The 20537-nt window shown below is 39.6% G+C and overlaps 1 protein-coding gene across 4 annotated transcripts in view; it reads right to left on the reverse strand.

The window, feature by feature from the left end:
• Positions 1-20537, reverse strand: part of LOC127435343 (stAR-related lipid transfer protein 13-like) — a 110631-nt gene that overhangs the window by 31513 nt on the left and 58581 nt on the right. For all 4 annotated transcript variants that reach the window (XM_051688784.1, XM_051688777.1, XM_051688770.1 and 1 more), the window contains one exon: positions 6953-7034. In XM_051688784.1, the coding sequence (XP_051544744.1) occupies positions 6953-7034 (82 nt within the window). The remainder of the gene's footprint in view (positions 1-6952; positions 7035-20537) is intronic.

Here is a 20537-nt window from a genome sequence, read left to right on the forward strand (position 1 = left end):
TGAAGGGGATCCAGAAATGGTTCAGTGATGTCCCTCAGGTGGGCCAACACCAGTCTCTCAGATGACTTCATGACCACAGACGTCAGAGCGATGGGTCTGTAGTCATTAATCCTTTGATCTTGGGCTTCTTTGGGACAGGGATGATTGTGGAGCATTTGAAGGAGCAGGGAACTTCACACTTCTCCAGTGATGTGTTGAAGATCTGTGTGAAGATGGGGGTCAGCTGGTCAGAACAGGATTTTAGACAAGTGGGTGAAACACCATCTGGGCCCTGTGCTTTTCTTGTCTTCTGTTCCTGGAAGACCCAGCACACATCAACTTCACAGACCTTAAGTGCATGTTGAGCAGCAGGAGAGGGGAGGAGGGTGGTGGCAGGAGGTGTAAATATTTGTGTGCTGTGAAGATCAGAGCGGGTGTGGGGTGTATGACAAATCTACAGTAAAACACATTCAGGTCGTTAGCCAGTTGTTGATTCCCTACAGTGCTGGGGGATGGTGTCTTGTAGTTGATAAAGACTTTCAGGCCTCTCCAAACTGATGCAGGGTCATTAGCTGAAAACTGGGTTTTCAGCTTTTCAGAATATCTTCTTTTAGCCACTCTAATCTCCTTTGTCAGTCTGTATTTTGCCTGATTGTACAATATTTTATCCCCACTTCTGTAAGCATCATCTTTGGCCTGACGAAGCTGTCTGAGTTTTGCTGTAAACCATGGTTTGTCGTTGTTGTATGTTAAATAAGTCCTGGTAGGAATGCACATGTCCTCACAGAAACTGATATATGATGTCACAGAATCTATGAGCTGCAGCTTCAAAAACACTCCAATCAGTGCAGTCAAAGCAGGCTTGTAGTTCCAGCTCTGCTTCATTGGTCCATCTCTTTACAGTCTTTACTATAGGTTTAGCTGATTTTAGTTTCTGCCTGTAGGTCGGAAGAAGATGAACCAGACAGTGATCAGAGAGTCCTAAAGCTACATGTGGGACCAAGCGATATGCAGTCTTTATTGTTGTGTAGCAGTGATCCAGTATATTTCTGTCTCTGGTGGGGCATGCAATGTGCTGTCTGTATTTGGGCAGTTCACATGTGAGATTTGCCTTGTTAAAATCTCCAAGAATAATAAGCGAGTCAGGGTTTTGTTGCTCCGAGTCTGTGATTTGATCAGCCAGCTGTTGCATTGCTGCGCTCACACATGCGTGTGGAGGAATAAAACACTCACAAGAATACACGAGGAAAGGCTTTCAGCTTATGAAGAGCGCCTCTAAATTAGGAGAGCACATCTTCTTCAGCGTTGTTACATCTGTTCACCAACATTCGTTGACGTAAAACACTTTCCACCGCCTCTCGTATTCCCAGTTAAATCCGCGGTGTGATCCTCTCTGAACAGCTGGAAGCCCGGCAGATGTAATGAACTGTCTGGAATGGCTTCACTCAGCTGGGTTTCCATGAAGCACAATGCAGCAGAATTTACAAAGTTCTTATTTTTTGCAGGTGAGGAGAAGTAATTCGTCTGTTTTGTTAAGAAGAGAGCGTAGAATCACTAGATGGATGCTTGGCAGTGCGGTTCGAAAGCCACGCTGTCGGAGTTTGACCAGCACACCGGCTCGATTCCCACGTTTGCGTCTTTTAACGCGCTTGTACAGCACCACTGCTCCTCCGACTAAAATGTCCAACAGAACGTCCGAATTATCAAAAACCGGTAAAAGATTGTCTGCCGTGTGCTGCCGAATATTCAGCAGCTCGTCTCTGGTAAAACTGGTCGGAAATAAATTATTAAACACAGGACAAACAAACAAAAACAGCAAAAGAACTGGAGAGTTGTGCATGAAAATCCCAGGAGATCAGCAGTTACAGAATTACGCAAACCAGTCCGTCTGGCACTAACAATCATGCCACAGTCAAAATCTCTGAGATCATATTTTTCCCCATTCTGATGGCTGATATGAACATTAACTGAAGCTCCAGACCCGTATCTGCATGTTTTAATGCACAGCACTGCTGACACACAATTGGCTGATTAGATATTCACATGAATAAATAGGTGTACAGGTGTACCTACTACATAATAAAGTGGTTGGTGAGTGTATATTCCAAACCATCCTGTTCATACATGCTTCATCTACATACATAAATGTACACCCAGACTTAGAAAACTACACAAACACACCCTCTATCTAGTTTGTTTTGACTGATGTATTCGTTTCACACCAATAGCCACAGGATTCTTGTTGAAGACATAAAGGCACATACATCATTTGGCACCAGTGGCCACAGGATTTCTGGTGGGCATAAAGCTTTTTCTGCATGACAGACCAAAACTAATCCTACAAAACAGAAAAACACACATACACAAGAGGTGGTGTGTTTGATGTGGCATTTGCGACACAGATGAAAAGGATGTGTGTTTGTGGGTATGTTTCAGCACATCAATATATTAAACTAATTACTCTTGATGAATAATATTCAGTACAATAAGGATAAAAAGGATAAAAAGCACCAACAATTGGCTAGCCAGATCCTCAAAAGCACACATACAACCACACAAACATTCAACACTCTAGACCAGGGCTCGGCAACCTATGGCACACGTGCCAGCATTGGCATGCAGAGGGGTAGAATCACTGGCATGCCAGCAAGGGCAAGAGAGGGGTAGACTATTTTATTTGTATAAATTCTGCACCTGTATTCCAATCTACATCTTGATGTAATCCTTCCTCATGATCACACAGCGTGTTTTCATGAGCTGAATGGGAGACTAAACAAAAAGATAAAATGTGACGAGACTGCAGTATACCCAACAGACTCGTGCAGCATGTGCAAGCCATTCACACATCACTAGCCGGCAGCGCTTCACTTTTGGTTAATCGTGCGAGTAAACATGCCTGCTTTAATTCGGTCAGGCTGCGTGGATGACAGCCTACATTCTGTGTTTCATTTGTTTCTTTTTGCATTCGGAACAACACGTGATGTAATAAGGAAAACGCCACTATTAATCCTTGAGGTTTCTAAACCAGCATACAGGTACACCCTCCTTAAACCACGGTCACACACAAAATTATATTAAACAATTAAAAGAGAACATAAACTCATATCGTGGGGTTCAAAAATCTGAGTCTATTCAAAATATAAATTAAACCTGGATATAAAGTTTTAGGATTTTGGAGGTGCGATTCACCGAATACAGCTAAATAGTTGATTGGCTTGAGATGTGTGAATGGCTTGCATGTCCAGCGCGAGTCTCGTCACACTTTATTAGTGTTTAGTCTCCCATTCAGCTGATGAAAATGTGATCATGAGGAAGGATTACATCAAGATGTAGACTGGAATGCATGTGTGAAAAACTTCATATAAATAAAATAGCCTGCTCCTCTCTCGCTGTTGCTTGCGTACTAGTGATTACCCCTCTGCGTGATTTTGAAAAAAGTATGACATAAGTAATATATTCCACACAATTTAATTATCGGTAATCAAATGAGCAAATTTGTGATATTAACTGTGTTAACTCATTTTGTACAAAAGGACAGATTTTCTTTCAATAAAGCACTTTCACAAGACATGAAAAATGGTTTGTCCCATTTATATTTTATAGGCTGGTGGATAACACACCCGCTATGGGGTGTCCGGTAAGAGACAGCAATGTAGAACTGATGGAGTTCGAGAATAACCCATTTGTTGTAACCACACTCAATACAATAATGTAGTGCAGCTTAGTTTGCTTGATTATGCATATACATATATGCGGGTATGTTTGTGGGTTTTTTTTTAATAGTCATGCACACATCTTTCAGCAAAGACAAATTGTATTAGGAATACACTTGCATCCATCTGCATCCCGTTCAGCTCAACTCAGCTTAGGGGTGGAACTGATCTCAGCGCGTCACTTTCTGAATGCTGATTGAGTGATCTGGAGGATGCTGTATGCGGACCAGATTAGGACTGTAAAAATAGGACTAATAAAAAAAAAAAAAAAAAAGAAAAAAATATGAGTGAAATAATAACAATGGCCTTTTTTACATGCTCTGTGAAAATTCACATGCAGAATCAGAATCAGATTTATTGCCAAGTATGCTTACACATACAAGGAATTTGTCTTGGTGACAGGAGCTTCTAGTGTACAACAATACAAAAACAATACAAAAACAGCAGCAAGACATAGATAATAAAAAAGAAAAACGAATTATACACATACGTACAGACACACACATACATACACACATACATATGGGTAGTGCAAATCTAATACACTCTTATGTACAGTGCAAATGTTTTGTTTTTTTTTTTTTGTTTTTTTCTCAGAGGAATGAAATGGCAGAAGAGGTTGGATGTGTTGGATAAATATAAGAAAGACTAAACTGTGTATTGCATATAGTTATTGCTCAATGGGGCAATTTAACTATTCATGAGATGGATAGCCTGGGGGAAAAAACTGTTCTTGTGCCTGATGGTTCTGGTGCTCAGAGCTCTGAAGCGTCGGCCAGAAGGCAACAGTTCAAAAAGGTAGTGGTCAGGGTGCGTGGAGTCCAGAGTGATTTTTCCAGCCTTTTTCCTCACTCTGGAAGTGTTTAGTTCTTGAAGGGGGGGCAGGGGGCAACCAATAATCCTCTCAGCAGTCTGAACTGTCCTTTGTAGTCTTCTGATGTCTGATTTCGTAGCTGAACCAAACCAGACAGTTATTGAAGTGCAGAGGACAGACTCATGAATCATGATTGTATCATCATCATTGGGTTTTGCAAAATTTTTTACTCAAACTGTTATGTTGATAATATAATTTGTAATGAAAAATAAACGATTAAATTAGAAAAATGCACACAAAAAAAAAAAAAAAAAAAAACAAACAAAAAACAAAATCACAAATGGACTCAAATTTCAGATACAAATCACAAACATGTGCTTTGGCACAGCCATTGACTATGAAAATAAAAAATGGCACACCACGTCAAAAAGGTTGCCAACCCCTGCTCTATACTTTTTCATTGTAAAAATCATTAGACAGCAAATTTGTCAATGTGATAGTCAATTCTTGGGCGGAAAAGAAATTCTGAAATTTCTTCAGAATGGTGACCAAACAAAAACTGCAAACGAGGAATCACAATGCATGAGACTGCATCTTTTTAGCCTTTCTAAACACTTGTTTTTCCTTTTACTGGATTTCACAAGAAGTCCAGTCATCTAAATAAAAGTAAAAGAAAAACATGGGTTTTAAATAGCTGAAAGAGGAAATCTCAAAAAGTTTATATGGGCTTGTGATTCTTCATGTGCAGTTTTGGTTTATTATGGAAAAGATGGCTTTTCGTCTCATTAGACTTTTCGTCTCACAGCAGGGAGGCACTCAAGACCATCAGAATGCAAAAGCATCTGAGGTCCAAATGTGCTTCATTTTCTTGTTTTTAACACTTTTTTTTAACAGAGACAGTAGTAAGGGAACAGGAAATTATTGGGGAGAAAGAATGGGATAAGTAAACAACATGGGTTTGAAACGCTCCTGAAGGAACACCACAGTCTGAATATAGCGGCGACTGCTAAGCCACAGCTTTACTCTAAATATGTTTTACAGTTATACAAGTGAGTATGGTCAACTGCCACAGTAATATATATATATATTTTTTTTTTTTTTTTTTTTTAAGCCATTGTCCTAGAAATCACTTGATGTACAGGATTAATGAAGCTCTTACTGGATTCCAATAAACAGCTGACTGACAGCATGAAAGTTCACCTCAGTATTTTTGCAGAGGTATATTTGGTAGTCAATTTCGTCTAAAAGCTACTTGCCAACATGGCCACAGACAGTATTTGCTCAGGCGGCGAGGCATACTCTGCACGAAGCCACTTCACAGAGAGAGTCAGGGATCTTTAAGTGCACTAGTAACCTGCTGCAGCTGAAAGATGAACAGATGAGCTCATCAGCTCACTAACAGAACAAGGCCAGAATGCATTCAAAGGAATTTGAGTAGTAATTCTGCAAAAGGAGATTGATTTTTATATTGCTGTTGTAGTAAAAGCCAACGGCTTAGCCAAGAAAAGGCTAAATATACTGTATATATAACTTAAAAGATGAAGTGTGTAATTTCTGTGCCTAAAAACCTAAAGAAGAGCAAAAACAACAACAACTCTTTTCAAAATTGTTTCCTTAGCCAATAATCTCTGGGCGATATTCAATATAATCTATGACTACACAAAACCCAGATTCCTTTTCAACACAGCTTTAAATGTAAATATCTATGTACATGTTTCCATGCAAATGATTTAGAGTTCCATTATTTCAGACTCAGCTTTGTGTGTGTGTTTCAATTTTCTTAATTTATAGGGCTGGCCTGATGTTTTTTCTCTATAAAGTACCTACCAGCCAAGCGGTACATACGGTGTATAACTAGCCACTCTGGGACAGATGGCATATTCCCTCTCTATCTCTCTCCATCTCTCTCTTCTTCTATTGCCCTAAGACCAGTACAGCAGTTGCACCCTGGGAAAAGTAATTTTCTCCTTTCTGTTTATTTGCTATCTTTTAGAAAAGGCTATTCACTCCATGACTTGTGCAGGCATGACCGGTCACTTAATCACTTATTCCACATGGAAGGGTGAACAGAAAAAAAAAGAAAAAAAAAAATGTCTGTACAAAGAAATTCAGAATAAAAAGGAAACACAAAACAATGAAGCCTGCTGACACAAGCAACCCATCTACACGGTGAATACTGATGAGTACTGAGAGACAAAAGAAAATGAGATATGCCCTTCTATGACAGAGGATTCAAATATTAAATGTATGTTATAAAAACACTGATCATAACTTACTCAGGCAATTACTGTAAATTATAATATTTTACCATGATAAATGCCATGGGTACAGTCAGGTACAGCGAGAATGAAACTCATGTCCTCAGACTAGAAAGCCATGTTGTGTAGTATGGAATATGTGAAAAAGCTTTAATTAATACTCCAGTGAATAAGCAATGTTTTCTCACCTGCACAGTGCCTTGAGTGAGTCCTGATCCAGAAACTCATGGTCTCTCCTCACAGCAGAGATCTCGATGGGAAACAGAGAGGCTGAGCACACAGAGAGACACACCACTTAATTAATCAATTCAACAACTTAATGAGGCCAATTAAAACCTACTGAGACTAATGTAACATTTAAGCCAGTGGTCAGAAAAAGAGAGGGAAAGAGAGGAAGAATGACTCATCACACAAAAACTAGACTAGATCATCTTTATCCCACACATGCACATACAGAGAAAAAAAATGTGTAGGTGTATGATATAGTATATTTATATTTATATACTATTTTGGAAATATATTTTAATGCTTAAAATTATTTTTCTTAAATGCAAATGTGTATCTTTACTTAACGTTGTCAAATGAACAACAGGTGTAATGGCTGATTTAAGTTTCAAGAGCCTTTAAATGAACAAAATGGTTCTTGTTTCTGACATGACAAAGACTGTCATGCTGATGAGTCTTTTGATTCACCAAAAGAATCAGATCATAAGACTCATCTGTTTGTGAATCAGACTGTGCAGTTTGTTTGTTTTTTGAGCGCACTTAACAAACAGTGCAATAGAAAGACGTGTTGTTTTGACGTTATTTCGCGGTACGTGTTCTTTATCTCATCATATTCAAACTTCAAGCTCAAAACTTGGGTAAAACGTAATTTCTTTTGCTGTGGCGCTGGAGATTGATTAGTGAACAACAGTCCAGGAAAAATTAATTTTGTGCCACACCTGTCAATGGTGGTGTTACAAATATACCGGTGGTTGGAGGCATAAAAAGGAAGTCACGGGATGATGGTATAATTCCAGAGTGTTTATTCCACAAGAGTGCAAAAATGGTGGTGTCCCAGTGATGTGCAAAGATATTTACATTGAGAGACGAATAATCCAAGAATATATATACAAAAATCCAAAAAATATTAGCAAAAGTAAACTGTACAAAATAATGTAAAATATTTACAATGAGGTTGTTTTGGCTATGCCAGAAAATTGACCCAAAACACAAGAATCACACTCTACAAACTCAACTCCACACTCCAACTCACTCAAGGAGCAACCAACAGTTCTGAGGAGTGCCCTTAAAAAGGCCAAGCCCCTCGTACTTGGACTAAACCATTTTAGAAATTAAAGGTAATAAAGAAAATAAAGACAAATAAATGCAATATAACAGTAACATCAAGGTAAACTTATAATACAACATAAGTATTTTAAATAAAAATAATCAATAAATTATTAATCCTTAACATAATGTTTAACACAGGAAATACAAAGTACACCCTCCCCCCCCCCATACATACATACATTAGACAATGAACTGTGTCTTCTGTCAGCGGGAATGAGAACTTAAAATGGTGGCATTCACTGTGATCAGGTTTTGACTGTTTGGAATTGAGAAGATGTTCCAGTACGTAAGTATAATGGTTTATACACTACCGTTCAAAAGTTTGGGGTCGCTTGCCTGAAATTTTTCTCATGATCTTAAAAACCTTTTGATCTGAAGGCGTATGCTTAAATGTTTGAAATTAGTTTTGTAGACAAATTTCTTTTTTTTAAATGGATGACTTGGACCGAATAATTAAGGAAAACAGTCACTAAATGCCCAGCATATAGATGGGAACTCCTTCAATACTGTTTAAAAAGCATCCCAGGGTGATACCTCAAGAAGTTGGTTGAGAAAATGCCAAGAGAACATTTCTACAAAATCTAAGCAAAGTGTGGCCACTTTGAAGATGCTAAAATATAACATAGTTTTGATATATTTTGGATTTTTTTAGTCACAACATAATTCTCATATTTCCATTTCTATTATTTTTTTATTTATTATTTTCTATTATTTCCATAGTTGTGATGACTTTACTCTTATTCTAAAATGTGAAAAAATAAAGAATGAGTAAGTGACCCTAAACTTTTGAAAGGTAATGTATATGTAAGTGGATATATGGAAATAAAGAAATAAACATTTACCATGAATACTTGTCTTGTTCATTTCCTTAACATAATTAACAGTGCAAAACAGATGATGAATGTTTGGTGTTACAACAGGAAGTGTATGTATGTTGATGTATGTTCACAGACTGGTGTCATAATAAGAGTCCTTTCATAATAAAAGTCTCTAGTCACAGGGTCTCACTGTGACATTTCCCCCTCCCTCTCCAGACTCCGCCTGCGGTATCCTCGAGAGAAAGTCCGCAGTGCATCCGCATTTTGCGACCCTGACCTGTACAGTATCTCAAAGTCAAACAGATGTATGGCCAGAAACCACCTGGTAGTCAGAGCATTAGTGTCTCTCATCCGGCCTAACCAGGCCAGTGCTCGGTGGTCAGTTTCTAAGCAGAATTTCCGCCCAAGCAAATAGTACCTTAAAGAGTCCAAGGCCCACTTAACAGCCAAGCACTCCTTCTCTACTGTAGAATAGTTGGTCTCATGGGGAAGGAGCTTCCTACTGATGTAGACGACTGGCTTAAGCTGTCCTTGTTCCTCTTGTAGCAGTACTGCACCAATGCCCTGCTGCGAAGCATCAGTCTGTACTGTAAATAGTTTAAGTCAGGACTCTGGAGAACTGGCTTCTGACATAAAGCATTCTTTAAGTCTTGGCTGTCTCTTTTTAGTCAAGTTCGTTAGAGCTACTGCCCAGGCTGAGAAATTGGGAATAAACTTCAGATACCAGTCAACGAGTCCCAGGAAAGGTCCGGCCTGCTTTTTAGTAACAGGCCGCTCCGCACCCTTGATGGCCTCCACCTTCCCAACCTGTAGTCGGATCACCCAGTGACCCAGCACAAATCCAAGGTATTGGGTTTCTGATTTCTGGCACACTTGTCAGGCCTGAAGGTCAGTCCTGCAGTTTTAATTCAAGTCAACACCTCCTTAAGATGTTGATGTTGCTCTTGCCAGCTCTGGCTGAAGATAATGATGTCATCCAGGTAAGCTGCAGCGTACTCCTCTGTATCATGGAGGATCTGATCAATCATCCTCTGAAAAGTTGCAGGGGCCCCATGGAGCCCAATCGGAAGGACGCGGAACTGGAAATGGCCAAAAGGGGTTCTGAAGGCAGTATACTCCTTGCATTCTGGTTTCAGTGGCACCTGCCAGTATCCCTTACACAAATCCAGCATGCTGAGGTACTTCGCCCTTCCAAACCTTTCCACCAGTTCATCCACTCGTGGTATAGGATAAGGATCAAATTTTCTGATGCTGTTCAACTTACGGAAGTCCAATTAGAACCTTAGGGTACCATCCTTTTTTGGCACCAGCACTATGGGACTGCTCCACTCACTCGTAGATGGCTCAATCACTCCCAGTTGTTGCATGGTTACCAGTTCCTCTTTCATGACAAGTTGTAGTCTCTCTGGCACTTGATACACTGGCTGGCAGATGGGTTTTGAGTCTTTGAGGACGATAGAGTGGTTGACCAGTTCTGTCCTGCCAGGTGTATCAATGAAGAGCTGATCAGGTAAGCATTGTAGCAGCTGCTCCTCAGCTACGTGCTCTAAATTCAGTTTACAGTCACTCAGACACATGGGTAAGTACTGCTCCTCTACTTCTTCCTCTCCCTCCATGGCTCTCACCAGCATGGCAACATCAATGCCCTTGTCTGGTTCCACTGAAGGTACACGTGAATGCCATTTCTTCAGCATGTTAACGTAGAATGTCTGTAGAGGTTGGCTTTGAGAGGGAATTTCGATCTCGTAAGTCACTGGACCTTCTTTTCTTTTCACTTGGTATGGGCCTCACCACTTCACTAACAGTTTATTCTCTGATATTGGCAGTAGTAACAGGACCTCTTCACCGGGCTCGAAGCTACGTGCTCTAGCTTCTTTATCATACCACTGCTTCTGTTGTGCTTGGGACTGTAGCAGATTCTCTCGTGCTAGTGTGGTGGTCTGTTGCAGTTTCTCCCTCATCTCACATAGGTGAGTATGTTCTTTTTGTTTGGCTTGTATGTAGCTCTCCCTCCGGACATCTAGGGGTTTGTTTTAACGGAGACCTCGTCACTACCCCACACCATGCTGTCTCCTGCACTAACTCAGCCAACATGGGCAAATCTGTGCCAAGCAAAATGGGATGGGGAGAGTCTCAGCAATTCCAAATTTCATGAGATATGACTGATTCAACACTTCAATATAAACCTTAGCTGTAGGCAATGGAGTGTTATCGTCAAGCACACAACAAACAGTAACTGTCTCAGTGTCGCACCAGTCTTCACTGGTCACATACCTGCTCTGAACTAGAGTGTACGTACAACCAGTGTCCACCAAGGCTAAAACTGGTTTACCATTTAACAGGACAGATACTACAGGTTGTGAGTTGCATTTTATGGGTGATGACTGATCTGAATGAGGAACGTAACAAAGACTGGCTGTTTTGGGGGCAAAGAGGTCTAGTGTGTCCTGGCTGACCACAGTGAAAACACACAACATCTACCCTAGCTACAATTTGTGAGGTTGTATCAGGTGTAGTGGCTTTAACATGTGTATTTTAGGTTTAGACTGAGAGTTTGAACACCCCCCAGCTCCCTCAGACTTACTTCTGGCCAAAGGCAAGCTGCCTGCATAGTGGAAGTTTTCTGCTCCTTTTCGGGCTGTGATGTATTCCTCCACCAGTTTAGCAGCTTTGGCAGAAGTAGCTGGCCCATGCTCTTTGACCTAAGTCCTCACTTCTGGATACAAGACTCGCAGGAACTGTTCTAGCACCAGGGCCTCCATAATGTCCTCCTTAGTGCTTCTGGAGTGCTGGATCCACTTGCAGAATAGATCCTTTAGTCGGGTGTAAAGTTCTTGTGGCGATTTATCAGAAGGGGTACTCAGGGTACGAAACGTCAGTCTGAATGTCTCAGAATTGATCTCATAATTCTTCAGTATGGCTTTCATTAACTTGATCACAGTCCTGTGTTTGTAAAGGCTCCATTGCAACAAATGCACACCTGGCCTTACCCGTAAGCAATGATATGAGGTGTATGGCCCAGTCTTCTTTAGGCCACTGGTAAACCTCTGCCAGTCTCTCAAGTCAATAAGTAATGTTCAATATCGTCCATGTCATCCAGTCTCGCTAGTTGTGACTTGTGGTCGATCACCCTAGGTACTGGTTTATCGGAGCCGGCTCCAAGACGGGTACGCTCCATGTAAAGCTGAATCTGGGCAACCTGGTGACTGAGAACTTTGTAATGTTGCTCTCGTCAAACTGTCTCTCTCTCTCCTACCGATCGTCATGCTCCTTCTGGTACTCCATGAAGGAATTGAACATCTGCGCAAGAGCAGCAACTGCAGCATCCGCTCCAGTAGCAGGAACAATCGCAGGCTGCACTCTATCCTCTGGGCCCCCTTCCATAGACCTCTGGTCCACATCTGGAGTGGTGCCTTCCTCAGGCTGAAACCTTGTCTTTGGTGGAATGGCAACAAAACAGGAATCTCCACGTCACCTCAGTGGTACAAAAACTTCTAACACCAACTGTTACAAATGTACCGGCAGTTGTATATATATTCTTGGATTATTTGTCTCTCACACATCACTGGAACACCACCAATTTTGCACTCTTGTGGAATAAACACTTTGTTTGATGTACCATCATCCCGTCACTTCCTTTTTACGCCTCCAACCGCTGGTACATTTGTAACTGGTGGGTAATTTGAGATTGTTTTATTTTTATTTTTTATGATTTTCTCAATTTGCAGACTTAATGTAAGGAATACTATGTGTTGCCACATACAGTGGTGGCCAAAAATATTGGTACCTTGGTAAATATTAGCAAAGAAGGCTATGAAAAAATAAATCTGCATTGTTTATTCTTTTGATCTTTCATTCAAAAAATTCACAAAAATCTAACCTTTAATTGAAGAAAACAATTGAAAGAGGGGAAATCTCATTAAATAAATATTTTTCTCCAAAACACGTTGGCCACAATTATTGGCTCCCCTAGAAATTCTTACAAGTAAAATATATCTGAAGTATATTCCCATTCATATTTAAAACATTTTAGTGCACCTGGGTGACTAGGAACATGAAATTGTTCAGCCATGACTTCCTGTTTCACAGGGGTATAAATATGGAGGTAACACACAGGCCAAATTCCTTTAATCATCAATCACAGTAGGTTAGACTAAAGGACATAGTTCTGATGTGTGGCAAAATGATTTTGAGTTTCACAAAATGGGAAGTGGCTATAAGAAAATAGCCAAAGCATTGAAAATGCCCATTTTCACCATCAGGGCAATAATTTACAAGTTCCAATCCACTGGAGATCTTCAGAATCGGCCTGGAAAAGGACGTTTGTCTATATTGTCTCCACACACAGCAGGAGGATGGTTCAAGTGGCCAAAGAATCTCCAAGGATCACAGCTGGAGAATTGCAGAAACTAGTTGGATCTTGGAGTCAGAAAGTCTCAAAAAATATATCAGACATCACCAACATCACCACAAGTTGTTTGGGAGGGTTTCAAGAAAAAAAGCCTCTGCTCTAATCCAACAACAAACTCAAGCATCTTCAATTTGCCAGACACTACTGGAACTTCAAATGCGACTGGGTTCTATGGTCAGATGAAACAAAACAAAAACAAAAAAAGAGCTTTTTGACAGCAAACACCAGAGATGGGTTTGGCGTACACAGAGATGAAGTATCCAATGCCCACGGTTAAATGTGGTGCTGCATCTTTAATGTTGTGGGGCTGTTTTTCTGCCAGAGGTCCTGGACATCTTGTTCGGATACATGGCATCACAGACTCTATCAAATACCAACAGATAAAAAATAAAAACCTGGCTGCCTCTGCCAGAAAGCTTACAATGGGCCCTGGATGGATCTTACAGCAGGACAATGATCCAACACAAACATCAAAATCAACACAAAAATGGTTCACTGACCACAAAATCAAGGTTCTGCCATGGCCTTCCCAGTCCCCAGACCTGAACCCCATAGAAAATGTGTGGTGCAAACTGAAGAGGAGTGTCCACCAACATGGACCTCTGAATTTGAAGGATCTGTAGAGATTCTGAATAGAGGAATAGTCTCAGATCCCTTGCTAGGTGTTCTCCAACCACATTACGCATTATAAGAGAAGACTCAGAGCTATTATCTTGGCAAAGGGAGGCTGAATAAAAGAGTGACAATAATTATGGCCAATGTGTTTTGGAGAAAAATATTTATTTAATAATGAGATATTTCCCGTTTCAATTGTTTTACTTCACTTAAAAGTTAGATTTTTGTGATTTTTTTAATTAAAGATCAAAAAGATAAACAATGCAGACTTGTTTTCAAAGCCTTCTTTGCTCATATTTACCAAGGGTGCCAATATTTTTTATGCCAATTTTTGGCCACCACTGTAAATTTCAGGATTCAAACCTGTGTCCCTGTAAGGGCAATGACTAATATGTGTCATGAGCAGATGCACAACCCCCTGGGCCATGACTCTAACAACAAACAGATTTACTCTTAAAATATAGAAATGCACACACTGTACTTAAAATTGGAATCAGTGATGTTCTCTAAAATGAGCTGAAAAACAACCAGACAAACAATACTATTTAGACAGAACAGAGAGAGAGAACAAAACAGTGCAAGTGTGGTGTGTGTATACCCGGATATTGTTTGTGTGTATGTGTGTGAGCTTCAGCATTGCTGAGGTTTCCCATTTCCCGCTTTTGTTTGAACCTCCTTCCCTTCTGAGCAAACACAGGTCCAACAAAATGACAGTATAGTGTAAGAACATTCCCAAAGAGCATTCAGATCTGACACAAGAACTAAGCAAAACTAAAGTCAACCTGATGCCAAACAAAGTCAAATTGAAGTCAAGCTAGGCATTTCTACTAAAGTATGGCGCTTCCAGTGCCAGAGTGAACTTTAAAGCAGACATTTATTTTGTTTATCAGAGGACAAGAAGCTCCAATTGTTCCTCACGCTGCTGTCTCTTTCCCTCGAAATGTCTTGAAACTGCAAGTGTCTTTATCACTATGGTTCAAGGAACATCATTTTTTGTCTTTGTGGTTTTTTGTCTTTTACAGAGGCAAATGCTAAGTCTCTCTATTTCATTCTCTGTTTGAAGGAAATGCTGCAACCCATAAATTCAGATAGAGAATTTCAGACATGAACAAACATTCACATCAAACAGAGCATCTAGTCCTCTCTAGCACATTTAAAGATAAAATCTCTTTTATTTCCCAAAACACACAAGCATGCATTTACACAGAGAACATAAAATAACATTTTTTCTCTTTAAAATACTGTACACAGACATAAAGCTTGACTCAAACATTGTTTGGGGGCATCTGTCTGCTGTACAATTTAAACCAAAAAATGCAAGTGGCAATCCACTGTTGTCCTCATCTATTTTCCCAATCAATTAATGTATTGCCATATGGTCACATTACAATGGTAATATTATACATGGACCTGTTTCCATTTGTAAAGGGATAGCAAAGTCTCTTTCAAGGCAAGTCAGTCCACTCGGTGGCCATCTCTGGAACGCTCTCGGGCAGGCTGGGTAGCTATTTTCAAATTTAACAAGTGGCATAAAAGTACAGCTTCTATCTACTTGAATGGGGAAAGACAGAAATCTCCAAAACAGTTGGTCTAGATTATGATCAAAGAACATTAATAAAATCAGCAGTAAAATCTGACAACAATGGTATCGTAAATTGCGCTTTTGGCACAGATCACGCTAAAAAAAATAAACATTATTTTTCAGGCTTGCACGTTCTCGAGTTGACTGATGATGTCTGTATGTAAAAGGTGATTGGCTCATTTGTCTGAAAGATGGGACTCCTTTCCTACATCCGTTCCAATTTCTCCCATTCATTTTAATAGCAGTGGCCAACTCTGGGGATAGTTCACCCCATCTTTTACTCGCCCCCATGTTGTTCCAAACACTTTCTTTCCTCCATGGAACAAAAAAACTAGACAGAATTTTAGCCTAACTTCAGAATTATCTTTTGACCACGGTAAAGTGAATGAGACTAAGCATTCTTCCTTTCATCTCCCTTTTTATTACACTGAGGAAAAAAGCCATACAGGTTTGAAACAACATGAGGGTTTGTAAATAACGACAGAATTTTTATTTTTGGGTGAACTATCCCTTGAATCTAGTTGCAAAGAAACAACAGTTGCAAAGAAAAAAGTGCCACCCACCAGAATCCCTACTGAGTTTCTAATAGAGTGTCAGGGGAAGGTACCAAGTTAAAAGTGGGAAACCTCTGGCTGATATGTTGAAGCTGGACATCAATACACAACAGAGATCACAGAATGCCTCAGACTGACCTGTACTCATAACAGCAATTCTACCATCGGTCATTGGATCAAAGTTTTTCTTTTTTATGTTAAACCCCTTTTACTGGCCCTTTAAAGTGACTTTTATGCATATGCCTAGAAGATGAATGAGTCCACCGATGATGCGCACAGACGGTGACCGTGTCAGCGAGTCGAGAATATCTGGCCGACGCATGGTCAGGCCGCGCGGACTGATTATGATTAAATTTACATCACACATACTGTGCGCGGAGCAATCAGCAATCCAGTACTTTGGCCTTAAATTGTCACCATTAGCTTTAAAGGTATAGTTCACCCAAAATGTTTTAATATGTCATTATTTCCTCACCCACATGTTGTTCCACACCCATTTGACCATCTGTCTTCCATGGAACACAAAAGGCAAAATGACAGCCTCAGTCACCGTTCACTTTGTATGAAAAAAAAAAAAGATGCATTGAATGTGAATGGTGACTGAAACTAACATGCTGACTAAAATCTCCTTCTGTGTTCTTGGACTTACAGTGACACCTAGTAGTGTGGATGCAGCATCATTCAAAATCAATAGTTTTCAGTTACAGATGCCATTGCAGAAATTCACTTTTCACAATCAGCCATGATTAATTTAATCAAAGAGTGAAAATGCCCAATAACAAGATGGTCACTGAGAATGAGTAGTATTCAGCTGTGTATGTGATTCTAAAATGGCAGCCCCCATGAGGGTGCCACTGCCCCAGCTTTTATAAGGTAACTGATAAAACTAGAGTGTGTCTATGACTAAAAAAGTCATGATTTTATACATACGTCTCAAAACTACAATTGATTTCTTCAGGAGTAAAACTTTTTTAATGGGGAAAATATTGAGTGCACCATTACATTTTTTACCATCTACTTTTTGCCATTACAAGGCTCATTTTTAATGCACCTGTGGTGTGACAAGTGCAAATAATCCATGCAGAATGTCATAAAAGCTGCATGCATAATAATAATAATAAACAAAATGTTTTTTTAAACATTTTATAAGGAGTACAGCTTATCACACCTCAGGACATGCCACCTTTCCAAAAGTGTCTCATGTCAACTACCCATATACACTGGCGGCCAAAAGTTTGGAATAATGTACAGATTTTACTGTTTTGGAAGGAAATTGGTACATTAATTCACCAAAGTGGCATTCAACTGATCACAAATATAGTCAGGACATTACTGATGTAAAGAAACAGCACCATCACTTTTTGAAAAAATTAATTTTTGATCAAATCTAGACAGGCCCCATTTCCAGCTGCCATCACTCCAAAACCTTATCCTTGAGTGATCATGCTAAATTGCTAATTTGGTCTAGAAAATCACTTGTCATTATATCAAACACAGTTGAAAGCTATTTGGTTCATTAAATGAAGCTTAACATTGTCTTTGTGTTTGTTTTTGAGTTGCCACAGTATGCAATAGACTGGCATGTCTTAAGGTCAATATTAGGTCAAAAATGTCAAAAAAGAAACAGCTTTCTCTAGAAACTCGTCAGTCAATCATTGTTTTGAGGAATGAAGGCTATACAATGCTTGAAATTGCCAAAAAACTGAATATTTCATACAAAGGTGTACACTACAGTCTTCAAAGACAAAGGACAACTGGCTCTAACAAGGACAGAAAGAGACGTGGAAGGCCAGATGTACAACTAAACAAGAGGATAAGTACATCAGAGTCTCTAGTTTGAGAAATAGACACCTCACATGTCCTCAGCTGACAGCTTCATTGAATTCTACCTGCTCAACACCAGTTTCATGTACAACAGTAAAGAGAAGACTCAGGGGTGCAGGCCTCATGGAAAGCATTGCAAAAAAACAAAAAGGCACTTTTGAAACAGAAAAACAAAAATAAAAGGTTAGAGGTGGCAAAGAAACACAGACATTGGACAACAGACAATTGGAAAAGAGTGTCATGGATCTTAACCCCATGGAGCTTTTGTGGAATCAGCTAGACTGTAAGGTGCATGAGAAGTGCCCGACAAGACAGCTACATCTATGGCAAGTGCTACAGTAAGCGTGGGGTGAAATGACACTTGAGTATCTGGACAAACTGACAGCTAGAATGCCAAGGATCTGCACAGCTGTCATTGCTGCACGTGGAGGATGTTTTGATGAGAAATCTTTGTAGTTAAAGAAGTTATGATTTTATTTTATTTTTTTTCAAATTCTAATAGTAATTTTTCACATTATTAATGTCCTGACTATATACTGTGATCAGCTGAATGCCACTTTGGAGAATAAAAGTACCAATTTCTTTCCATAAGAGCAAAATCTGTACATTATTCCAAACTTTTGTCCACCAGTGTGTGGTTATTAAAATTCCAAAGAATACAGGACCAACAGCGATAACACAAAACTCTCCAACAGTTGCCGAATCATTAATTCAGCACATATCTGTTTCTGTCACAGCCAACACAGGTCAAGAACCAATGACAGAGGAGGAGGGAACTAACAGTTTAGTCTATGTGACATGCAGGAGGAAAATACTCAACTCTGTCAAAAGAAGCCGAGCAGATAGCAGGTGTTTGTCAGGTTGCTTGAACGAGACAAGTAAATGGTATTTTGTTGCATCCTGCTTTGCAGTTTTCATCAGCCGCAGTGTTTGAAAAGCAACACTAACACAGGGTTGTAATTTTCTTTTGTTTGCTCCCAGCATTTGAAAGCATAATTTAAAAAATGTGACATGGAATGTTTTTAAAAGCCCTTGTTAATTTCATTATTGTTGTTTAATTCAAAGCATATTGAACAGCAGACCTGCCCAGAGACACCAGCATGTCGCCTACATTTGCTTGGCTCACTAATGAACAGAGAACCATGATTTCAACATATCTCTCTCTTCCATTATTAAGTAAATAACATTTTCAAGACATTTTGGTGCTCATTTCTTATTCAAAGGCCTGAAAAGCCTAATGAGGCAGGTTTAAAAAAAAAAAAAAAAAATACTTGTTTCATCTGCATTCAGGTGCATATTTAGCACTGCAAGTGAAATTTGAATAGGCTAATATTAGAACTTGTCTGATGATTTGTCATCGTCTGGGTCACAGGTGCGTCGCACAACCGCATTAGCAACAGAATTCCACAGCTGCTGGAGCTCTAAAAGACCCTTTTACATACCATTTTCATGGAACTCAAGCCTTGAACAAGAACAGAATATTATCAATGGATTCACAATAGATTTGCCAAAGAAATATATTAGTGTTCTTGTGAAACCAAATCATTTAAACTCAAGCCAAAAGTTCAGGTTTAAAAGTTATGTTTAAGTTAACAGATTAAAGTGATAATTCACCCAAAAATGAAAACTGTCATTATATACTCACATTCATGTCATTCCAGAGTCAGACCTGTATGACTCTCTTCCGTAGAACACAAAAGGCAAAATATTTAAGAATATCCTGGCTGCTCTTTTCCATTTAATGTAAGTGAATGGGGACAGGTGCTGTCAAGCTCCAAAATGACACATTTATCCCACCTTTAGACATGTCACATTTGACCTCAATGCTTTTTGATCACAAGACACAAGCAAACCAATGACATTTGATGTCACTGACATTAATCCTGATGTTCCACATACAGGTGCATCTCAATAAATTAGAATGTCGTGGAAAAGTTCATTTATTTCAGTAATTCAACTCAAATTGTGAAACTCGTGTATTAAATAAATTCAGTGCACACAGACTGAAGTAGTTTAAGTCTTTGGCTCTTTTAATTGTGATGATTTTGGCTCACATTTAACAAAAACCCACCAATTCACTATCTCAACAAATTAGAATACATCATAAGACCAATAAAAAAACATTTTTAGTGAATTGTTGGCCTTCTGGAAAGTATGTTCATTTACTGTATATGTACTCAATACTTGGTAGGGGCTCCTTTTGCTTTAATTACTGCCTCAATTCGGCGTGGCATGGAGGTGATCAGTTTGTGGCACTGCTGAGGTGGTATGGAAGCCCAGGTTTCTTTGACAGTGGCCTTCAGCTCATCTGCATTTTTTGGTCTCTTGTTTCTCATTTTCCTCTTGACAATACCCCATAGATTCTCTATGGGGTTCAGGTCTGGTGAGTTTGCTGGCCAGTCAAGCACACCAACACCATGGTCATTTAACCAACTTTTGGTGCTTTTGGCAGTGTGGGCAGGTGCCAAATCCTGCTGGAAAATGAAATCAGCATCTTTAAAAAGCTGGTCAGCAGAAGGAAGCATGAAGTGCTCCAAAATGTCTTGGTAAACAGGTGCAGTGACTTTGGTTTTCAAAAAACACAATGGACCAACACCAGCAGATGACATTGCACCCCAAATCATCACAGACTGT

The sequence above is a fragment of the Myxocyprinus asiaticus genome, chromosome 4 (genome assembly GCF_019703515.2).
Source record: "Myxocyprinus asiaticus isolate MX2 ecotype Aquarium Trade chromosome 4, UBuf_Myxa_2, whole genome shotgun sequence".
Taxonomy (NCBI): Eukaryota; Metazoa; Chordata; class Actinopteri; order Cypriniformes; family Catostomidae; genus Myxocyprinus; species Myxocyprinus asiaticus.